At 48.8% G+C, this 22,909-nt stretch overlaps 1 protein-coding gene and 2 long non-coding RNA genes across 4 annotated transcripts in view; 2 read left to right on the top strand and 1 right to left on the bottom strand.

Annotated features, from left to right (window-relative positions):
• GATA6 (GATA binding protein 6) overlaps window positions 1-18,346 on the bottom strand; it is a 79,943-nt gene extending 61,597 nt beyond the window's left edge. The window contains exons 1-6 of one of the 2 annotated variants that reach the window (XM_052704344.1): window positions 17,578-18,346; window positions 15,099-15,265; window positions 12,086-12,211; window positions 10,544-10,631; window positions 10,345-10,451; window positions 812-2,418 (exon numbers count right to left, since the gene is read on the bottom strand). In XM_052704344.1, the coding sequence (XP_052560304.1) occupies window positions 2,251-2,418; window positions 10,345-10,451; window positions 10,544-10,631; window positions 12,086-12,211; window positions 15,099-15,265; window positions 17,578-18,331 (1,410 nt within the window). In that variant the 5' untranslated portion in view covers window positions 18,332-18,346 and the 3' untranslated portion in view covers window positions 812-2,250. Of the gene's footprint in view, window positions 1-811; window positions 2,419-10,344; window positions 10,452-10,543; window positions 10,632-12,085; window positions 12,212-15,098; window positions 15,266-17,577 lie in introns of those variants that run through there. The other variant, XM_052704345.1, reaches the window with a different exon arrangement.
• A 936-nt stretch (window positions 18,347-19,282) lies between these two features.
• The window catches only part of LOC128091278 (uncharacterized), a 38,111-nt gene continuing 34,484 nt past the window's right edge, over window positions 19,283-22,909 (top strand). The window contains exon 1 of the long non-coding RNA XR_008211328.1: window positions 19,283-19,348. This is a non-coding gene — a long non-coding RNA (uncharacterized LOC128091278). The remainder of the gene's footprint in view (window positions 19,349-22,909) is intronic.
• LOC128091275 (uncharacterized) lies at window positions 19,639-22,320 on the top strand. Its single transcript, XR_008211324.1, has 2 exons — window positions 19,639-20,160; window positions 21,117-22,320. It is a non-coding gene; the product is annotated as an uncharacterized LOC128091275 (long non-coding RNA).

The following is a 22,909-nucleotide window of genomic DNA, read 5'->3' as shown; positions in this document are numbered from 1 at the left end:
CTGAGGCCTGTGCCACTGTGTCCATCCGTTGGTCCTCCCATCAGCCCTGGGATTACACAGGCAGCCTCAGCCCTCTGGGTTTTACAGGCTGAAAAGCAAGCAGGCAGGTTCTCAGCTGGTGCACAGCAGCATAGCTTCACTGCAAGCAGAAGAGCTGTCCCACTTCACCCCAAATGGATCTTATTCTGAGGAAGGTGAAGAGATGCATTGCAGCCACTCACAGGGCTGTCGGCATCCCTGTTCAGCAGCACAGCCAGCGTAGCTGGAAAACACACAAAGTATAAAGTCTTGCTCCCAACGGCGAAGCAATGCAGAGGACTGGTCCTCAAAGCCAGCCAGAGGCTTTCTATTCCCCTCAGCAGCTATAAACTAACACCTTCTCTTTTTCAGAGCCTTCAGCTGTGGTTGCCCTTCAGACTTCACCACCAGAGGATGTCAGCAGAAAGGCAAGGGCTCTGCTGCCCCATTTGCTGATTTTTACATACACAAGAGACCTACCTCCCACACTTTAGCTACTGTGTGAAGGCCAAGAAAAACCGTTATGGTCCTCCCAAGGCATTTAAGCAGAAATACAACATGTATGCACAAGAGACACTCATGTTGGAAGGTGCAGGACCCCAGTTGTACATACCTCCAGGAGGCATGCATACAGAGGGAAGTTCTAAAAATGCCACTCATGGCACAGACTCAGCTAGGCAGAGCGAACATTTTGACTGAAGACCATGATTGAAGCCATCTGACATGCTGCCTGCATCCATAGCTTTCAATACAGATAAACTGCTGTGGCTGAAACAAAGGAGAAGGCGCGGTGTACAGAAAAAAAATGATACCCTTTTATTTGTAGAGCTCTGATGAAACAACTTTCCAAATGCCATCCCATTTAAAAAACAATGGAAACCAACCTAACGATGTGTCAGTCACACTATACAGATCGCATCCTAAACTTCAAAGATGCCTAAATATCTTATGGAGTATTTACGTATGTATCGGTTAGGTAGTAAAGTTTCATTGCAGTTTGTTTCTTTCCAGTACAGGCTTCTTCAAATGGCAAAAAAATAACCAACTGGGGATGCATTTGCTTTTTTGTACAAAACTTAGGAGCAAACAGCTAGGGCAATTTTCCTGAGAGAAGGCTTGTTCTTTGAAACTCCTGCTTTAGCAACTGGAAATACAGAAAGTGGATGGGTTTTGTTGCACTAAAAAGCCTAAGGATGCCTAGTTAAGTTTTTCTTTTAAATTATTTACGTACCATTAAGTTAAAATGTTTACATTCATTCATTCGTATAAAAACCGTTGTTAAATCTTATGCAAATGATTTAACACTGATTGCTGCAACGCAAATTGCACTTCTTTTAAAAAAAATTATTGTATATATGGAAGAAAAAATATCTGATTGCTACCCTGTTTACAAATTTTGACTGACTCTATACAGTTCAGCCACAAAATATGAACTTTCATAAACCTCAGTCACAGTGTACTTCAAAAGTTATAGCGCAGTCTTGCAAGGTGAGTAAATATCTTAAACAAGAACAAAATGTCCTTCACCAGCTCGACCCCGTGAGGTTTGTACCAAAGGCTGTGATTTTCTCCCCCGGGCATCGCTGGGCTCTGGCACAAGGGAGCAGAGCAAGGCAGGCACAGGATGGGTGAGGAGGTCAAATGTCCGGCTCTGGGCGCCCACGCTGACTCCAGCAGTACACGCTACCAACACTTCAGAGAGTATCTGCTTATCTCTAATAATTCAAGCCTCCCCAATGCTGACGGCGTCTGTCAAATTCTTGGGAGGAGAAGGTGATGAGAGAGTGAAAACAAATATACAATCAGAAAGGCAGCACTGCTGGGTGAGTGAAGGTGTGTTTCTGGAATCTATCAATAGGTCTAGGTTTCTCTCTTCTTTTTTTTTTTTTTTCTTTTTTTTTTCCATTTTCCTTTTTATATTTTTTACTTTTTTTATTTTATTTTATTTTTTTTATTTTTTTTTATTTTTTTTTTTGAGTGTGTATGGCTGCATTAGCTATTCCCCAGTGGGCACTTGCTTTCCCTACAGTTTTCTTGCATAGATGAGGATGAGGATGCTTCGGCAGAGCCTCTTAGGGGAACTGAAAGCCACCTCTGCCACCAAGGCACGGAAACAATTTCAGAGGAGCGTCCCTAGCCAGCACTCTCGCTGCCACCGCTCCACAGAAGAAACCCCGCACGACATCTGGGGGCTGCTGCTCTGTGCCGGGATCCAGCTTGGCTGGCAGCGGGTCATGCCAGAGCCAGGGCACACCAATGATCCTGTCTGACAGACGCCGTCACCTCAGCCGTGGAGGTCAGGCTGACTCCTGTGTACAGCCCATCTTGACCTGAATACTTAAGGTTGCTGCTTTCGGGACTGGTGCTCTCTCCCGGGCCGGACATCACTGACGAGCTTGCCTGGAGAAGGATGGAAAGGAAAGGGAGATTTCACTGAGAGGGTAAGCTTTGCACTGCTTTCCTAAGCATTTGTGAAAATCCAGAGTTTGTGCTCAGCTCTTGAAACCGCAGAAGACCACAGAATAACTGAGGCTGGCATCTGGCCCCACCCCTGCTCAAGCAGGACCACCCTGAGCAGGCTGCCCAGGCCTGTGTCCAGGCAGCTGCTGAAGATCTCAAGGAGACTTCACAGCCCCAGTAGGCAACCTCTCACCACCAGCCCCCAAACACTGTAGCTGAATCAATATTTTGGGAACAGCCTCTTCATTTTCCCACGCTGGCAAGGCCTAACTAGGTTGAAAGCTGTGTTTGGAGAACAGTACAGTGGTTGTCTTCACAGCAAGGTGGAAAAGAAAGAGCATGACATGCAAGAAAATATGTGGAAATTAGACAGTAAGGGAGGAGGTGTACATGATGAAGAATGCAGCGCATGTGTCTCACCATTCACTAATGAAGGAACACAGAAGCCAGCACCAAACATGTGACCCAGGTATGGTGGCACTTCTAGTTTTGCTCCCTCCATGGGAGAAGCCCAATGCATCCAGCAATGGGTGCTGAGCACCTCCTGGAGGTCAGATTTCTTTGTCTCCCGCAGACTGTAAGACATCTAAAACCACTCCTCTCCCTTCAAAGTGCTCACCAGGATCCCTTAATCCCCACAAGACTAACCACTATGGGAGATGCCTTTTTTATCTCAAGCAGAGCAACTATGCCTCTGACCCAGGAGCATGTTTGCTCCATGCCACCTACTACTACCACCTACACACCCAAAACAAAGCACAGGGAACCCTGGTAGGCACAGAGCTGAAGCTCTGACCAGCGCTGTAATCAGGTCATTTATTTTAATGGAGAGACAGGGAGTTGCAAAGACAAAGAAACAATCATTTTTTCCATAAGGCTGAGCAGATCCACTAGAGAAAAATTTGCTGTGCCAGACAGAGAAGGGGCAACATTTTCACCTGATAAAGGAAATGTTTAAGAGCTGACTTCATGCAAAATTAACTCTTGGATATGTCAACTTTGAAACCTTAATTTACTTGTTAATGGATAGTCTTCGGACAGGATTCCTTAAGAAGAGGACAAAAAAAAAAAAAAAAGGCTATCCTAAACTGTGATTGCAGAAGCTTCCTGCCTGCTGTTTAAGTGAAAAGTATACATATTTAATCATTTTACAAGAGTAGAGCTCTTGGCTCTCCTGGAGCTATGCCAATCTAGCAGTTCGTACATAGGAAAAGTGGGGTTTTGCTTATTCAAAGGCAGTTTCTGAGCTGCACTTCGCAGTGCTTTTGTTGCTAACCCAGCTGAAGCTTCACCTGACAGAGGTACTCATTGCCAGCATTGCCAGTGGTCAGCTCTGTCCGAAACAAACCAAAGCCCAATATTTTCATTTTTCTCTTATTAAAATGTCTGATGGCTGCTATTCTTGCACCCAGTTTCGTCAGCTGTTAGGCCAAAATACAGAGTGAAGAAACAACCGCTGCTGCAGAAAACAGAATGACTCCAATTTGAGAAAAAGTATTTTTATATTATCCATCTATCAGATACACAGTTACTGTTCAGTAACAACTAATCTCTGTATCCTCTTTATCTGTGCATAAGTAATTAAATGAAACAATTTTCACAAGAACCTTCAGGTCCATTTGTGGGTCTTGCATCAACCCAGGTTTTTTAAATTCACATTCATCGTGTGGACTTCTGTTGGCACCACATACCTATTTTTTTTAACAGATTGAGTGCCCCCACGCTGGAAGAAGGGTTTAAATGTGTTCAGCTTTAGCCAAAAACGCCAGGAGCCGCTTTGAAAGGTTCCTGTTTGCCCATATTTGCCTCTGTTGTTCCGGTAGGCAAATATCTTATCGCCGCCTATTTTTTCCGGGCTCGGAAAATGTAGTTTGCCCTTTTCCTGATTCAGTCCCACAAAGGTGGGGCACAGCACTCTGCCCTTTCCATACCGGGTTATCAGCTCCCCCTCCCTCTGGCACCCCAGAAGGGAGGACGCAGAGGCACGTCCTGTTTGAAGGCCGCCCATCCCTACCCAACCACGGCCGGATCCTGGCCCCATTGAGCCAGCGTGGGCAGGACCTGGGCAGGACAGCTGGGCCTGGAAACCCCACCCCAGTAATGTCGTGACAAATCCAGACAGCTCAGGCAGCTCCCAAAGTGAGACATGAAAAACAAACTCGTGAAAAGGAGGTGGCTGAATCTTTGAGCGAGGTGACCCAAGCCTGCCTACCTCCTACTTCAGCAAGGGAAATGCAGCAGAAGGCTGATTGGTGATTAGAGGACGTTTGCTAGCTGGAATAAATGAGCTGAACGTTGCTGCTGAAGTCAAGAGGCTACTCCAGTTCACGACAGCTGGCTCAATCAATGAAATAATGGATTTGTTTTTATTGCTGGTATCTGATATTAAGAGAGATAATCAATGAAACTCAACTTCCTGAAGAAAAAATGATTGAAGTCCATTGGGAAGAACCTGCCTCCCGAACAAACATCTGTATCTGTAAAGGTGGTTGAAGGATCCCACCTTCTTTCTACACAAAGCAGCAGGAGCCAGTTATGGAGCAGCCTGCAGGCAAGTCATCTGGATCAGAGGTGACCTCTCTGCAGAGGATCTGCCCTCCATGCTCACAGCCAGACCCTGGCCAGATCCACAAAGGGATTTGGACACCCACATCCTCCCCAGTCCTGCTAGCCCGGAGCAGGAGCAAGCTGCTCGGCACAGCAGTAGGGAAACATCCCTGGCTGGAAGACTCATTGTTTATTCTACCCACTCCTTCCTGCACCGTCTGTCTGCCATGGAGACCAGGGAGAGGGGAGGGTGCTGAAAGGCAAAGTCTCTGGTCAAAAAGTTGCGCTAACATCTGGAAGGGGTGGCTGAGAGCCTTGGTCTGAACCTCTGTTCTATCAGATAGACCTTTGCTCCTTCTGCTTCAAAAGTTTAAAACACTCCAGGAATTTTGGACATCATACTAGGTCTGTATCTCAGCCAATAGGCTGATCCCTTCCTCTCCTATTAGCGCAGTTTAGCTTTGCTGCACTTAAATAATAACCGTAGTCAGCTGAAACACACTTGCAAAAACGTATTTCATGTATAATGTATTTTGGCAAATGGCAGTGAGCCCTTCATTTTCCAGTCTCAGCTTCCCATCGGTAACTGCCATCCCCACTTTCTCCAAATACTCTCTCTCCTTTCCAAACAGGGGTTTCAGTACTGCAAAACCACAGCTTTTCCCTGATTTAGTGACCCCCTTGCTACGCAAAGCTGTAATTTCTTGCTAGTCTAATTGATCCTTTTGTTTATATTACAGATGTGTAAGTTTATATATCTTCTAATCTCTCCTTTGTATTATAGCGACATAAATCTGTGGTTAATACTTCATTAATTTCCTAAAGGAGGCAACTTCCAGCATGGGTATGGGAAAGCTGATGACCCCACTGCTGATGAGGGCTGTTTGAGCAATTGGTTTCATTGCTTTTGCAATAAAGCTAAACAAAGCAAAATATATGCATCTAAAACCCTGTATAATGCTTGAGTAGAACAAAAAATACTCCTTATTCCTTGGTTTTCCCCACTGAAACAAAAGAAAGGATGGATTGCTTTGTTCTATGTGATACAAAAATAAATGCTTTCTCTTGAACACGTGTATACACAGGAAAAAAAAAAAGTGAACGGCTAAATTTATAAAACTGAGTGGGGAGAGGGAAGCAGAATCCTATTTTGTGCAAGAGCAAAGACTAGTGCAAAAGAGGAAAGAGAATGTGGATTAATTCCCTGACAGGGAAGATTTAAACTGACATTTCATATCTCCTGCATAATGCCCTGACTACCAGACTATTTGGTGTTTTAGGTTGCCACGTTCCTCATGCCTCCTACTGATCTTATTCCACCTGCTTTAAATATTTACTCATACCAGGACTGAGGCACTGTGTTCTCATTTTCCAGGTAAAAGTCCTAACAACCGTGCTGGTGAGCCTTTCTCATCAAAGCTACCCCAGCAGCTAACAAACTACTCTATATTAACTGAAATCTCATCATCACGTAGTCTGAAGGACTCTCAGCCATTTAACTTTCCAGTGCGCAGGTGGCTGGTAAATATTTTTAAGAGGCTCATCCACACTCTGGGAGATACTGTACTCACACTGGTTCCCCTGTCCTATCAATCTGCTACCTAGAAGAGCGCAAAAATCAAAACCTCCAACAATCTCTCTCCAACGAACCCTCTTCTGAAAACAAAATAAAACAAGTATGTGAAAGCTAATCAGTGAATTCAGCTCAGGCTGTCTTGTCATCTGGGGAACGGCCGGAGCTGTATTTTTCTTCCTCCTTACCAACTGCAAAGGTTGGTTCCTTCAGCTCTCCCACTTTCCATACTACAGAACCAAAAAGCCAGTCCCGAAGCACTTTCTGCAGGTCAGCCTCCAAGGAGGTAAACACATGTTTTACCTGCAAGATGCCTGTCCTGAGTTATTCTACAGTTACTCTGTGGCATGCAGTTACAGTCCTTCTCAGATAGCTCCCGATTGGAGGTAAGGGGCATAGCACAGTCCTCTGCAAGAGGAGCTGCTCTGGTGCTGCTGAGCCTCTACTGACATCAGCTCTGGCTCAAAGAGCCTCCATGCCCTGCCATGAAAAGCAGATTTTACAGCAGTTTTCGTCCTGCCTTTTGTCCTAATAAGGGAATAAAGCCCTTCTGGTAATCACATCAGTTGGAGCCCCTGCATGGAAATGTATGGGTGTGCACTAAAGACGGTGCCCCTCGTTTAGCAAATTATTCTGCATAGCTTTTCTCTGTGCTGATTCACCAGCAACAAAGGGAAAGCAGGTATGGATGCACATGCAGGCTGCCTGAAACCTTCTTTTTATGGGGATGTAAGGCAACTTCATATATCATGCAGCTGGGCCTTTTCCATATTAGTAACACAGGACTCCCAGTACTTACACTGCTTAGGAAAACAGAAATGGGCCTAAATCCTAGATCCAGATGTGAATTTGGCAAATAGCTCCTTTACAATGGGGCAACGAAATATCTCCGATCCGAACACTTTTACATTTTGAGATGTTTGAAATCAACTTTGCACCCATAGCAATTCATTAATCATATCTTTTAAATGTTTAAACTTCAGCTAGAACGTAAAATCAACATTTAAGGTTCTTGACAATTTCTCTTGAAATTGGCATCGCATAAAGTTCCCTTCATGAAATAGAGTGTCTCAAAGACATTTTGTTGAGTAATTGCTGCCCTCCTCTTTTTCTGCCCTCCCCTCTTTATTTTACTTTAAAACAGATAAAGAAAGGTAGGGCAAAAAGTGAGTATTACTGACACAAATGAATTCTGCTGAATTTCATTTCCATTATATTTTTACATAACTAGGAGCTCTTTTGGCAGCCTCCCACAAGAGACATAATAAATTACTTTTGTACCAGTAGAGGAATTCATTTTCTCTGTTTCATTTAGCAACAACATGGCAGTGAATTTCAGACAAGAGTTTCTAAAACGTCATCATATTTTTTCTGTCTAATGTTGATTTGGCATTTTTCCCTTTCTCGCAGAAGGGCCAGAGAAGAAAAAACAGAGTAAGGCAACAACAAGTTGCCATGTCAGTTGTGCAATGTGCAGGTAATGGACAAGTACACTCTCTGAACAGGTGCCCAGGTTACAGCAACATCACCCTTCTTGTTAAGGCAACCAAAGATTAGAGAGCCTGGATTCATCCATCCGAAGGCTTTTACCTCCTGACATGGCCTGAAGAAGCTTATTCTCCTCATGCAAAGCCACTGCCTGTGCTAAGAATAGACACGAACCTTCAGGCTATCAATATGTAAGCTCAAACATGGGGGAAAAAAAAAAAGAAAATAGAAGTCCAGTAAAGTATCTGTGCTTCACACACATGATCAGATTAAGGGCTTCCATGTTCTAAAATGCTGCATTCCCTTCCCTCTTGACAGCTTCAATGGGCCTTAAGAGCACCCAGCTCACGGCGTTTTGGCTCACATTCTTCTCCATCCCACTGAATTGCTGATGCTTGAGATACAGCCCACCTCCATTGCTTCCTTTTACAGAATTTTTGCACACAAGAGATATTTTGCAAGTGCTTTGTACATGCATGCCACATGAACATACACTCCAGGAGAATCATAGCAGAGAAAAAGCTATGACTGTCCTCTCTTAGCCTGATCTGCAGAAAAAACAGGGATGTGCTGGCCCTGGGGAAGCCTTCATGTAAATAAGAGCAGCCTCAGGGCTTCTGCAAGTCACTCATAGTTGCCAGCATCTCCCAGCTCATCTTTTGCCTTAGGAACACTCAGCTCTCTCTCCTCTTGCACGCACACAACTCCTCCTACTAAAATCGTATCACAAACTGTATCACTAAAATGATAAAAGAAATATCACTAATATCGGTGCTGACACACTGTCCTAGAAAAAGAAGACAGACGACAGCCAGCCAAGAAATTGGCAGCATGGGGAAAAGGGGGTCTCTCCATAAGGTCTCTCCTTCCAGAGGAGCACACAGCTGCACCACCTACAGCCCACACCTCTGAGACTCCGGGTGCATTTTCCCGTTAGTTCTGCCCATTGTATAAATCACACAACATTCCTCAGATCAGTAAGCATCCAAAGGGAAAATCTGGCTGATTTTTTTTCCCTTTGGAAATATTAGGGGAGAAATTAAAAAATAGTATTCAATGCAGAGAGCACGAAACCCAGCACAGTGCACTTTTTGGTTACTGTTTATCCCTTGCTTTTTGTTTGTTTGTTTGTTTGTTTTCTTTTTTTTCCCCAAGTGATCTGTTTATTTTATTGGACTGTCAGGGTTTTCTCATTGTCAAAGAGGATCCCTGTTAATAATATCCTTGCCTGACAGCATCAGAACCAAAAACCCAGTGCTTCTGAAACTTGGTGGCCCTGCCAGCCAACAAACAATTGCATCTGCTAAAATTGCTTTCTGTTGTTTCTTTCCCTCTGTACAATGAAACTTTGAATGTCAGCAATTGAACGACTAGATTTAATAGAAACTGGGATGTGGGAGTGCTGGGACATATTGAAAAATACTTATTATAAACAGTGTCTTCTTTTTATTAAAAAAGAGAGAAAGTCACATTAGGAAAGCTTTTGAAATAAATGATGTGGTAGATTGAAGGATATGAAGATAAAAAGGAGTGTGGATAAGGGTACATGTAGCCAAAAGGTTAGGAATTAATCTGTATTAAGGCGTGCAATTTTAACAGTAGTATTTGTTATCAAATGTGATAACTGAGCGAAGAAAGGCAGTCTGAGATGGTATGAGCATGTGACTCAAAACTACTAGAGCTCGTGGCTGTCAGAGGCTGAGCACCCAACCCTGGAGGAGCCCTCTGCTAGCAGCGGGCTGATGCACACACACTGCAATCAGCTGGCATTCTCTGCCTGCTTTCAGCTCGGTCTGAGTCCGAGTGTAGGAATAAAGCTGAGTTTAAACCAAATGGCATTATGCTTCCCTTCAAACAGCAGGACAAAATCTTATCAGAGAGCATTTCAGAAAGAAACGGCATGTGCATAAATGTTTCTTGAAAGGATCAATTGGGTACGGTTTGTTGGTTTTGCTTCAGAGAAAAACCTTTGAGAGGGAAATAAGCAAAACACTTCAATACAAAAGGGCTTGGGCTAAGCCATGCTTAACTTAATCATAAAAATTATATAGATCTTAATTAAGGGGTTTGTAAAGTACTTAAGCTTGTCGATCTGTTTACAGCTATATGTGATATCTTCCGAAAATCTTGTTCTAGTATCAGCTAACAAAAGTGGAAAGTTTATTTAGATTATTGTTCTGCTAGATAAGATAAAAGTTGTGATAACACCGCGCAGTGATCAGCCTGCTTAGCAGTATGGATGCTGCATCAGTACTCACCCCCGAGGCTGCCGGCTGTGTGCTTGGGGAGGCATTTTTGCTACAGTCATCTGAGTTAGTAGAAGACGTGGATGTTGGAGTCATAGGAACTGCAGTAGTACTGTTACCTGAAAGATCAGGGTCCGGCATTAAAAACAAGAATTTTCCAGCCAAGGAAAAAAATTCTAGCATCTCAACTATCTTATTTTTTCATATTTACCAGAGCATGCCTTTGACTTATTTATGTTCTTAGGTTTTCGTTTCCTTGTCTGAATTCCTTCTTTCTTCATAGCAAGCGGTCGGGGAACCTGAAAAGAAAAAATTTCCACACCAATCTTAGAGCTGTGCTTGTGCTCTAGTGACCAAAAATCAAAACTAGACTATAAGAGCAAAGAGAGATGGTCGAAACGCCTGTTCAAGTCATTTTTCCAGCCACAACGTAGCAATTCCAAAAAACATTGTATTTTATTTGGGCAAAACCATGAGTTGTTTCAACGGGAGTTTTATCAGAATAAAGAAGAGGGAAAAGGTTTTTGTTGATGTAGGCTAAACAACTTTTCCAACACCTCAGTCGGTCCACAGATTAACAGCACCAGTTTAAAGGGAAAAAAAAAGCACTGTTTGGCCATAGGTCATACGACATTAAACTGGACTGGAAGTATCTGATCACTAATTCCTTTTCCCAGTCAGTTGGGGATTATCTTCAGAAGTTTGTTCTGGAAAGCAAGAATGCAAATGAGGGTAAAAATTCTCCTCTCCTTGCAGACCAGCTATGCGAACCAGATCAACACCAGTAAGCTTTTTAGGACAGAAGCTTCACACCATAATCAGCGTGGCATTTGTTCTTATAAGCAGTTCTGCATGTGATACAGGTTTAGAGTATCCAAACTTATGTCTGTAGAGAAAATGATTCAAAAGTCAGCTTTGTGTTTTCTGTATAATCATAACGATTATACAGAAAACATTGGCTTAAGATGTATTTTCATTTCATGATAACATGAGTTTGGAAAAATACAGTTTAGCCATGTGCTTATTATCATTACAATGTTTAAACCAGTGATAAAATTTACGTTTTTTTCAAAGGCTGGACCACGTACCAACCACTCCTAACGCCCACTTTCTTCAAACACATGTGCTCAGCTGTAACATAACCCAGTGGGTCATCATGGTCTCCAAGTCTCAAACCATATTCCATCACATTCAAGTTATTTTCTTCCTGGATTATTGCCTACCAAGGCTGAAATCGCATATAAAGTTTTGCTGGCATACCTATGGTTGTAATTACATTTAAAATTTTGCCCGTCCAGACTATGAAAAGCTATCATATTAAATGTCCAGTGTTTTTTTCCCTGTCTGAAATCATGGTGACAAAAAGACCTCTGCCAATTATCCCGAGGCAGTTTCTTCATACATATCTATACAAATTTGCAATGACAAATCCCTGTCATTGCACTGTCAACACCATAACTTGCTAAAAGGAGAGAGCCAATTTCCAGTGCCATTTTCAGTCATTTTGTCAATTTCATACACCTCTATCCTTTTTTTTCCTAACTCCATAGTCCAAGACTATTAGAGTCAACAGAAACTTTGCCCTGGCTTTGGGAAGCCAGATGCCACCCACATGCTGTGCCCAAAGCCACGGCAGGGACAAACCTTCTGCCAGCACTCACCAGAGCCTGGGGGACAGGGCAGCCAGGCGTGAGGGGACACGGTGCACAGACCAGAGGGAACATGGCACCTAGGCCAAAAGGGACTTTCTTACCCCGTGAAGCTTCATGTAGAGGCCGCATGCATTGCAGACTGGCTCGCCCTCGGCGTTCCGGCGCCAGAGGGTGGTGGTGGTGGTGTGGCAGTTGGCACAGGACAGGCCGAGTCGCCGCGACGAGGGCTGTGGGCATGGGGAGGCAAACACACGTAAACAGGTGGGCAGGAGCAGATGGTCGGTGTTTTTGCAGTTGACATTCAAAAAGCAGGGATGGCGGGGGGCTTTTTTATAACATTTCTAAAGGATATCCTAGAAGTGACGCAAGATTATCCTCATTTTCAAGGCTGGAAAGATGATTGGAAGGGCTGCAAGTCACACTTGGGAATCACTGACTTGGGCCTCCACTGAGACCAGCGGGTTTTTCTCCAGCAGGACAGACCACAACACTGCCGCACCAAACACCTTCTTGCAGTCCCCAGCAATGCCATGATGCCTCCCAGGACGCAAGCAGCAAGCCTGGGCTTAGACAAGGGAGAGGGGCTGAGGACAGCTTTTAGAGAGTGCAACACATCAAAAAGCATCACTTTGTGGAAAGGCTTCCTTATCATGCTGTGCTATGTTATCGTGTGAAAAACAACGTGTCTCAGGAACAAGTTTTACGGACGAAGTTTTCCCTCGGCCATCAGAAAAGCTGGTATGGGACAACAAGGTCCACACTGCAAATAAGCCATTTATGGCACTCTTCCGTGGAGTTTGGAGCCAAGATGAGGCAACGCGGTATCAGAAATAACCGCATAACCTGGCGCTTTATGGCTGCAGGCTGTATATCATAAGTGAAGGCAGTCCTCATAAACATGTGAAATGAAGGTGAATGGGTTATAAAAGTTCCTGTAACAAGTGATCTCTTTTACATTCATCACAAGCAAAGAATTCCAGCTACATCGTAAATCTATTATTTTTCAAAGTATCACATTGTCAAAAAAAAATATATAAAAAAAGCTGCGACTGGCTCTGTCTGGCAGCCAAACGAGTTTACGTGGAAAAGTCAGCTTTAGAGAATTGCATTAATCTTATTTTGACTATAAAGCGCCCATAACTGAAATGACTGAGTTGAGGGTACTATGCCCTTCCTCTTGAATCATTTACTGCTGGGTTGTTAGGCACAGCTCGGTCACCTTTGATACCACAGAGCCGCCTGCCACTTGGGAAACACGCAGCGATGCTTTCAGCATGGAGAATATTCCAGAGTAATGACCGAGTTTCTTGAATTTGGGCTGTTTCAGTTTCTTTCACAGGAAATTTGTCATTCTAATCTACGGCTCAGAGCGAGCTCCAGATTTAATAGGATTTGTGCAACTTTGGAGCAGTAATTCATTATTAATTGCACAATAATAACAAATTTAAAAAAACAACCAAATATAAGACAGGCTGAAATATATACATATACTTTCTAATCTGAAAAATCCAATTCTCACAAAAGCAGAATTTGTAGTTTCAAATGCATATAAATACGCTGCCCACTGTGCTCCGCAATTCAGTACGAGTTTCACACGGAACAGGTCATAAAAAAAGTTGGTTGTAACACGTATGTTGTATTTTCTCTCTTCGCAAGCAAAATGCCATTTCACTGCTAAATCCTTCTGTCTTTCGTATGCAGTCTGGTGTAAATCTTCCTTAATTTTATTTCCGTAGCTTTGCTCATTCCTCTATCTAAACAAACGAGAGTTTTGGGGCACATTTTGAAGCTAAAATGGCTTTTCTGCCGCAGGAATTTTATCAGAAACTTCAGGGAAATCTAAACATGTTTAGCATTTTCAAAACATTTTCCCTTCTCACCTACATATTTCCAATGGCGTGAGCACGCAGCCGCCTCTGATTTATAGCTCTGGCCAGTGTGCTTGGTGCAGAGTGTTGCACAGAGCTATTTCAGAGTTATTTAGCCGAGGTGTCGGGCTGAAATCAGGCTGCTGCCTGACTCTGATTTGGTCTCCTCAGCCCTCTCCCCCCTCGGAAACGGTGAGAAGGGTCGGGAAGAGGTACGAGCCCATCAAAATCTGCACCCAGCCACGGTGCCGCGGGCAGCTGAGCTTCCCACTAAGGAGATAAAACTTCCTGCAATGTGATTTGGTGCACGGCCGGCTACAAATACACAGGCACCAAGCGGCAAACAGTTCCTGCCCCAGTGCTACATTAGCTTTGTCCCTTTAATCAGAGGTGAGGTCGCTTTGGGAACGGGGACTGTCCGCTCCCTGAGTGTCCACTTTTTGCCTTCCCCCATTAAAGGCATTAAATTCAGACCGTTGTGAAATAAAGGGTGAGTTTAAACGCTACGAAAATAGGGACGGACTGGAGCAGCTGGTTTGATTGAAAGGCTCTTGAAGGGTCGATCGCTTTGCTACGCCGTCTCCGTACACAAGGGTCCAACCATCAGCTCGGATTATAGTGGTGTGATTTATTGTGGCTCGCTCCTAACAGCCATTACCAAGGCACGGATTCTTTTTCCCCGCTGACCTCCACCCAGATTTGCTAAACATAATGTGCAGTTCCCACTTGGTAAATTCTCTCCTCACCTATTCAGTGCCAGCCGGAGTCATAAACAGGGGCTCTGGTTTGTACTATTTATTTCCCTCCCCCTGGTTTTAGGAAGATATTTTTAGAAAAATTACCACTCATTTCTTAGGAGTCAAACAAAACAAAGGCTATTATTGTCGTTTAAACAATTGCTTTTCTTTGAATTATATACAAAACTTGCTTACGTTCCCAAGGATCGAGCTCTCGGCAAACAAAGCAGGTCTGCAGAAATTCCTAGCGCTCTCAACAAACACTTTCCAAACCCAATTACTTTTTTTTTTTTTTTCTCCCAACCCTTTTGGAAACTTTGGAAGTAAACCTCCTCACACCGATGAGCTCCACTAATGCAAAATAAACGCCAAACACCTGTGTATGGGCAGAGAGTCCCAAAGAGAGGCCCTTTGCCTGCGCTACCAGCGCGCTGGCCTCCGAACCGGGACACCTCAGTGGCGTCCCTACGTCTCTCACACCCAACACTCGGCCCGCAGTCCACACTCACCACTCTCTTCTGGGGCTTGATGAGGGGCCGGCTGAGGCCGTTCATTTTGGTGTAGAGCCCGCAGGCGTTGCACAGGTAATTCCCGGTGCCATCCCTCCTCCAAAGCGGGGTCTGGATGGAGCCGCAGTTGACGCACTCGCGGCTTTCAGAGAGGTCTTCCAGCAGCTCTGCGGACAGGAGCAGGGCACTGCTATGAGGCACGGCCGAGCCATTCCCCCGCAGGCCCCGAGATTAAATTTTTTAAAATTCCCCCCCACACCACCTAATTTGTTGTTGTTTTCCTTTAATCCCACCAGGCTCCTAGCGCAGCCGCTGCTGCCAAAACGCCCTGCCGAAATGCCTTGCGGCAATGCCCTGCCGTAATGCAAGCCCCCGGATCGGAGCCCACCTGCGGGCCCGGGGCGGCTTTGCTCGGTGTCCCCGCAGGGCACGGAGCCGTGCAGCTTTCTGGTGGAAAGCGCCCAGCGAACGGGTACGGCTTCGACCTGAGGGAGCCCGGTCTCCCAGCTACAAAGGGGAACGAACGCTTAGCTTATTTGGTTCAATTCGTCCTCGGCGGGAGAAAGAGGGGGAAACGGAAAAATCGGCAGCGTTGGGCCACAATGTTCCAAAGGCTGTGGAGCGCTGGGAGAGCGCTGAGCACGGCATGGAGCAAAGGAAACGCGAGTGTAAAAGAGAACACCTTCCCCCTGCGAATCTTCGTGCTTTATCTATTTTGTGGGGATAAAAAAAAAAAAAAAAAAAGAAACGAAAAAAAAAAAAAACCCACTCCAAAACGAAACTGCACTAAATACAAACGTTGCCTATACTGCTCCGCGCTGAGCGTGAAAACGCGGAGCGCTGCGACTGCCCCGCGGCACTGCTCGGGCAGGGAACGGCCCTTCGTTGTGCGCGGCTAAGGGGGATCGCAGAGCTGCGGAGCGCAGCGTCCGCACTGATCCATCCCCACACCAAACCCCAGGCCGATGTTCCACGGGCGCTGGAATCATTGTTTGATTTGTCTCTCTTCCGTAGTTCCCTTCGTGCCGACCGAAAGGAATTGTGCTCTGATCGCACTGCCCGGCCTTGTTTTTTTCTGTTCTTTTTTTTTTTTTTAAATATATATATATTGTTTCTCTTAACTAGTGAGAAAAATATTTCTCTCCGTGGAAAGCAAAAATAAAGCTTTAATTTGAAATTACTTTTTGGTAGCCCTACGAATAACGTTAAGTTAAGCGGCATCAGATCGCCTCGTGTTTTGTTAGAACCAGACCAAACGAAAGCGATCCCTGCGGGCTGCTGTGGGCTGCCCGTGCCACTGCCGTGCCCGACACAGCGCACTCCGGAGCCCTCCCACCGACGGGCAGCCCCGGCCCGCGCTCCGCCGCCCCGACAAGGGCTCTGTGGCGGGAGAAAGCCCGGAGCGGGGCAGAGCCGAAGCCCACCGGGCTCCATCGGCACTGCCCCTTCTCTCCTTCCCATGTCCCGTCTCACCTCCTCCAGCCCGATAAAGTCTTTACGCGTTTTTATTTGCTGTTATTTTCCCCTTAGCTTTACGCTGCAGTTTAGGGAAATCGTGTACAAAGCGTTTGTTAAAACTTCGGCTTTGCTCTGCTCCGTTCCCCCACCGCTTCCGCCTCACCGCGACCCCCGCGAGCAGACGCCGAGCGGAGCCTTCGTACGTCCGACAGCCGCCCGGTGCCACCGGGAGACGGCGGGGACGGCTCGGGGGCCGGCAGCGGCACGGCGGGACGGAGCGGGCAGAGGGGGTGGGCCTGGGGCTGCCCGGGAGAGGGAGAGTGCGGGTGTGCGCGCACGTCTATGCGTACATCTATCCCCCTACACAGGTATATATCAGTATATATACCCGTATATATAAGTATGCAGAGGCGTGCATATAAGCATATATATACATATATACACATCTATACTATATATATACATACGTACACTCGCACAGTCCCATCTCTCCCTACACACACTCACTCCTACCCCTACAGACACCCCCTAAAGCTGCACAAACGGCAGCGATCGTCACACCGCTGCGATTCCAATGGAGATCCCCCCCCCCCCCCCCCCCGCATCCCTCCACACAGCAGCACTGTGACACCTCCGGAGCGATCGGGACATCCCCGCACGGCAGCAGCGCGGGTACCCGTTCTCATCGACGGAGTGAGGCTGAGTCTCGCTTTCTTTAAAACATATATAGATATTGAGTGTTTGGGTTGTTCGTTGTTTTTGTTTTTAAACGAAGTAACGAAAAGCTTTGCGGATGAAATTATTAAGTAGTCCAACCGATAAGTAATTCAGCAATTAAGCGATTCGATCATTAATTTGATAATCCTGTAGTTAAGAACGGGCTCGCACTCGGGGACGGCAGAAGACCCCGCATCCCCCTGCCCCCTCCTATCCCGGCACCGTTCGCTTCGCGACCGCCCCGAACGAAGCGCCGTTCCCGGCCGCTCCCCCCAGACCCCACGCGGCCGCCGGCGGCCCCTACCTGCGCTGGGAGCCCGCACGGGGATAGGCGCGGCGCGGCCCTGCAGGCAGTGCAGCACGGAGTTCTCGAAGGGCGCAGCGGGCCAGGCAGGGCCGAGCTGCGGCCCCACGTAGGAGGCGTAGGGCGCCGGGTAGGAGCCGTTGAGCGGCCGCGGCAGCGCTCCGTACTGCTCCCTCGCCGCCAGGCCGCCGCCGTACTGCTCCCGCGAGGCGCCGTTGGCCACGGGCGGGCTGGGCGAGTAGGGGAAGCGGCCCGAGGGGTGCGCGCCGCCCGCGGCGCCGTACGAGGGGCTCTCGGCCGCCGGCTGCGACCAGACGTGGCCGGCCGGAGCGTGGCCGGGCTGGGCCGCGCCGCCGCCCTGCAGGTAGGGCAGCGTGGGCAGCACGGAGCCCACGCGGGTGGTGGGCACGTAGACGGGCGAGCTGGGCGCGGAGTGCATGAAGCCGCCCGGAGATCCGTCGTAGGGCGCGGGGCCCTGCGAGGCCGAAATGGCCAAGGTCTGGTACATCGCCGGCGGCCGCTCCGAGTCCGGAGGCAGCGAGAGCGACGGCGGGACGTCCTCCTCCCGGCGGGCGGGCCGGCCGGGAGCGGGGGCGGCCCCGAGGTGCCGCGGGGCGGGCCGGGAGCTGCCGCCGGTCTCCGGAGCGGGGGTCCCGGAGGTGGAGGAGGGCGAAGGAGGCGCCCGGGCGGCGAAGGGGTACGAGGACGCAGCGCACCGCTCCGCCGCGCGGCAGCCGCCTTCAGCCACGGCCATGCAGCTCCGCTCTGCGCGCTGGGTGGGGACGGGAGGGAGGAGGGAGAGGGGAGGGGGTCCGAGGCGGGGGGGGGGTGGGGGGGCGGGACGAGAGAGGGAGGGGAGGGGGGAGAGAAATGACAACAACAACGTTAGCGCGGGGCGGCCGTAACGGGACCCGCCGGTTCCCGTCCGCACCTCCGCGACCCACAGCTGCCGGGGGTGCAGGGGGACGGGGGTGCGGCAGAGCTCCTTCCTCCGTCACCGCCGTCCTTACGATTCCCGGTGCGATGAATGAGTCATTTGACAATGTTCCGTGGTGACAAGCACCGGGAAGGCGATCGCTGTGAGGTTACTTCGCGCATCGCCTCTATCGTCCGCTCCTTCCCAGCACGGGGAGGCGGGAAAGCGGCCGGGAGGGGCGCGGGGCCGGAGACAACGGCTGCAGGGACAGGGACTGGGCTGGCCCCGAGCCCTCCGCCGCATCTCTGAGAGGAGACGATGTCTCTGAGAGGGGGCACCCGTAGGGACCGACACGCAGATGGGCGCGGAGCGCGTCTCTCTCCCGCCCGAGATAAGCGGCAGATAAGGGCCGGCAGCTAGATAAAGCTGCGGCCCCGCCGTCGGATGTTTGCCCACAAACCTCCCTCGGGCTCCCCTGGCGGAAAGCGAACGGAAAGGAGCGAGAAGAACGGGGGCCCAAACCTGCTGCCGGCTCCGGGCCGGGAGGGATCCAGCGCCGAGGGGCAGCGGCGGCGGCGGGCGGCGTATAAATGGGAGAGAGGAGGCGCCTCTCGCCGCCGGGCCGGGAAAGTGCAGGCGGAGCGGCCCTGATTGGGCTCCGGGCGCTGAGCAAACAGCGGCTCCGCGGGAGCTGCGGGCGGGCGGCCGGGGGGGCACCGCAGCGCTCGGGGCCGGGCAGAGGAGGAGGGGGGCGGGGGGGCCGCGCTCGGCGGTGTCGCTGCCGTTAACCCTTCGTTCTGCTCCTTAGCACCAGAGCGCTGCGAGGGGGAACGCGCACTCCTCCCCGGCCGTCAGGTGAGGCCAAAGCCGTGTGCGAGCCTGCGGCGGTGCGCATTTCTCCGCTGCTTCTTTCTCGTTCTTCTTTTTTTCCTCCCTCTTTTTCTTTCCCCCACCACCACCCCACATCCCCCCACCCTCCGATCTTCTTATCTCAGCTGTGTACAAACTGATAGCGGGAAAGTGAGTGGAAAATTAAAATAACGGCGTTGCCCCGAGGTTATCGCCTGCGGATCTGTCGGCGTCGCTCCGCGAAGGGCGGGGATGGGGGGAGGGGGGAGAGAACCTAGGGGGGCAGAATGGGGGAACGAGTGGGAACGTTCCTCTGCCGGATTGTAGCTTTACTCGGGGCTCTGTGTGGATACTGATGTTGTCCTACCGGATTAGGAGTTTTGTTTTATTTGTATTTTATTTTATCTTTTAAAAAATATATTTAATTTCATTGCATTGCATTCCATCGTTATTTTTACCTTTCGATGTTTGTTAACTGGCCTAATAATACGTAGAAAATAACCTTTTCGAAGCAGCGATCCTCTGTCTCTTAACTCCCCGCGCTCACTCCCATAGGATTTTGCCACGTAAAACGCTTTTTCTTTCTCCCTCCTTGTTCGTTACCTGCGGGGGAGCCCCGAGCGCGATACAGACGCCGCCTTTCCCCCCACACGTACCGATCCCCGCCCCTAAACGCCGCCGGCTCCACGCTTCCTTTCGGGTCGGGCCGAGCCCCGCGGGGCGCCTACCCCGGCACGGCTGTGCCCCCCGCAGCCCTGCTGCCGCCAGCTCCTCGTGGTCTCAACTCCGTGCCCAAATCGCGTTCTTCTGACGTAACGGTGAGCCCCCAATCCCAAACCCCACAGCCGGGCGTTGCAATCCCTTAGGGCAACCCCACCGGGGGCTCTTCATCTAAGGGAGGGCCCGGCTGTGAGGGGTCACTTTGGGGACCGCGGCGCTCTCCCCGGGCGGTGTTTATGTAACGCCTTGTACTCGAGCGGCACGGGGAGCCAGTGGGGCCGGGCCGATAACGCAGCGCCCTGAGCCGACGTGCTGCCTGCGCTCCCCTCCGTTCCTTATCCCAGTGCCTTAAAATACGCTGTTATCGCCCCCCCCCCCCCCCGCTGGGACATCGGGTCCGGCGTTATCGCCCGGGCGGCGGCCGGGCGGGCAGCGAGCTCTCCGTGCGTCCCCTCGGGCCCGACGGTTGGCGGAACTCTCCCCCTAAAAGCCCGCGGCGGTTCGGAGGGATGTTGACCGTTCCCTTCTCCCTATCGATAAGGGCTCCCGGGGCCGAAAAGAACATTTCGTTTTCTGCTTCAAAAACCTGCGGGCAGCGCTGCGCTCCCGTTCCTGCGCTAAGAACCGCCGCGGGGGCCTTCCGAGGGACGAAACCACCGCACCCAGCCGGGCAATGCCCCCGGCACCGCCTTCCCCTGTACTTTTTACTTCGGCTTTTTTGTTGTTTCTATTGCCAGCATCGCCGGCAAAGGATGTCCCGTTGGAAACAACGTTCGTGAGGGACAGTCTGAAACAAAGATGCAATTTACATATATATACACACATATATATAATTACATATACACGCACGAAATATGTAAATATATATATACACTCATATATATACACTCACATATATGTGTGCATATATATAAAAATATATACACTGTGTATATATATGTATATCTGCAGTTTGTGTGTATATATATATATATATATATGTATGAGTATATATGCACACACGAAAATTGCAATCTGACTTCAGCAAAGCCCCTCCCTTGCTCCAAACCAACAGTTTTCCAATTGCCGTTCCGAGAGCAGTGGCACAATTTGGCGACTCCGCTGCTGCTCGTCTTGAAGCGTCGGGATCTCTGCCGGGGGCCGCCCGATCCATTCTGTAAATTGAAGTCTCATTCGATGGATGGGTAAAAAAAAAAAAAAAGAAAAGAAGAAGCGAATAGAAGCAAACAAAAGCCGCCACATTGCAGCGGGAGGATCTCAGGGCTGGCTGAGAACACATTATTGAAATAATCATAATTATAATTAAGAAATGTGGATGCAGCGGAACACCCTCACACACCCTCACCCTTCCCCCTACCCCGCTCCCCCTTATTTTGTACTCCTTTTCTCTTTCCTTCTCCCTTTATCCCACCCAAAAGTACCGCCGGCCCCGCGCAGATCCCCGCGCAATGTCCGTCGTTCCCGTCCTGTCCCCGCAGCAGCGTTTGTCCGTTCGCTGCGCAAAGGATCGGCGCTTTTCGATTGCCTTAGGAAAACGCCGGTCTGCGTGTTACCGACGCATCGAATTTATTGCTAATTGCGACGACATCGGGATCGGAAAGTCCCAAAAGACGCTTATGACCGGGAGGCTGCACTGTTGCCGTCCCATCGCCACCGTCGGTGTGTTGTAAAGGGTCACAGATGAGTGCATTTGGAGGTGCGAACTGCTCTGTTTCAGTCCGGATTGGATGGACGCGAGTGCAGCCGGGCGTGCTTAGGGGCTGGCTTTGCGCACTGTCATCAGTTCCTACGTTTATCACAGTCGATGATAAAACTCAGGGAAGAAATTAAAGCTTTATCACAGCGGTGCCTGAGTAGGTGGGAGTCATCCCGATTGCTGTGCTTTTCAGCATTCGTAACATTGGCAGGGTGTAAACGGTTCTCCAACTCGGGATGCCCAATGGCTCTATGGCTCTAAATCCACGTGCTGGAATCTGCACAGTGGCTATTTCCAAGGCGAAAAAAAAAAAAAAAAAAAAAAAAAAAAAAAAGACGTTTGCATCTTTGATGAGCCCTGAATATAACAGCATCAGCTGTGTACCGAAACACCTCCGGCAGTTTGTAAGCAGGACTGCATCTGGGCTGAGCTACTGCATCTACACTGAGCTGCTATTCAGAATGGCCAAACAGAAGCTGAGGCATGCACAACTGCAATATCTAGCTGTGAAATAAAGCAATTTAAAAATAAAATTACAAGAAAAAAGCTTTTACTTATTAGAGATTTGTGCGTGTTGCTTGCTTTTACTGCAGCCCAGCAGAAACGTGCACTTTCTGTGGGGCAGGGTGGCTGCCCCCTGTGTTTCACACTGGGCTCTGTCAGGTTACAACACCTCTGTGGTGCAGGTGCCGGCAGCTGCGTGGGCACTGAGGCTGTGCAGGAGGATGGGGATAGACAGAGGGAAGTGAGGTGGCAGCAGAGGTTCACACTGATGTTCTGTTCTTACATACCACGTAGGGCAATGCTCTCTCAAGTGGATTTATTTCAGCCCGAACCTGGACTCCAAGCTGTACCCTTCAGGTTCTCCCTACAGAAGCAGGCACTGCTCAACTCCCAAGACCCTGCCTCTCGCTGTGCTCCATTTTTGTATCTCCTCAGTTTGGCTTTTGATATCTTCAACAGAATTGTTGAATGACATTTCCTTCGGTGGGGCTTTTAGAAACAAATTAGCTTCATCTCTGCTTGCAAGAAATAGGAAAACATATTTTTCTGGTGCCTGCCTGGAACCGTGTGTGCCTGTGAGGTCCAGAGGGTGACACCTCTTCCACAGCATTTCCTCTAATACACCCATAGAAGAGAAACTAACGGCT

The sequence above is a fragment of the Tympanuchus pallidicinctus genome, unplaced genomic scaffold, assembly GCF_026119805.1.
Source record: "Tympanuchus pallidicinctus isolate F22 unplaced genomic scaffold, pur_lepc_1.0 scaffold5, whole genome shotgun sequence".
Classification (NCBI taxonomy): Eukaryota; Metazoa; Chordata; class Aves; order Galliformes; family Phasianidae; genus Tympanuchus; species Tympanuchus pallidicinctus.
Note: the sequence above shows the minus strand (reverse complement) of the source record. Positions and strands in the feature narration are given on the sequence as shown.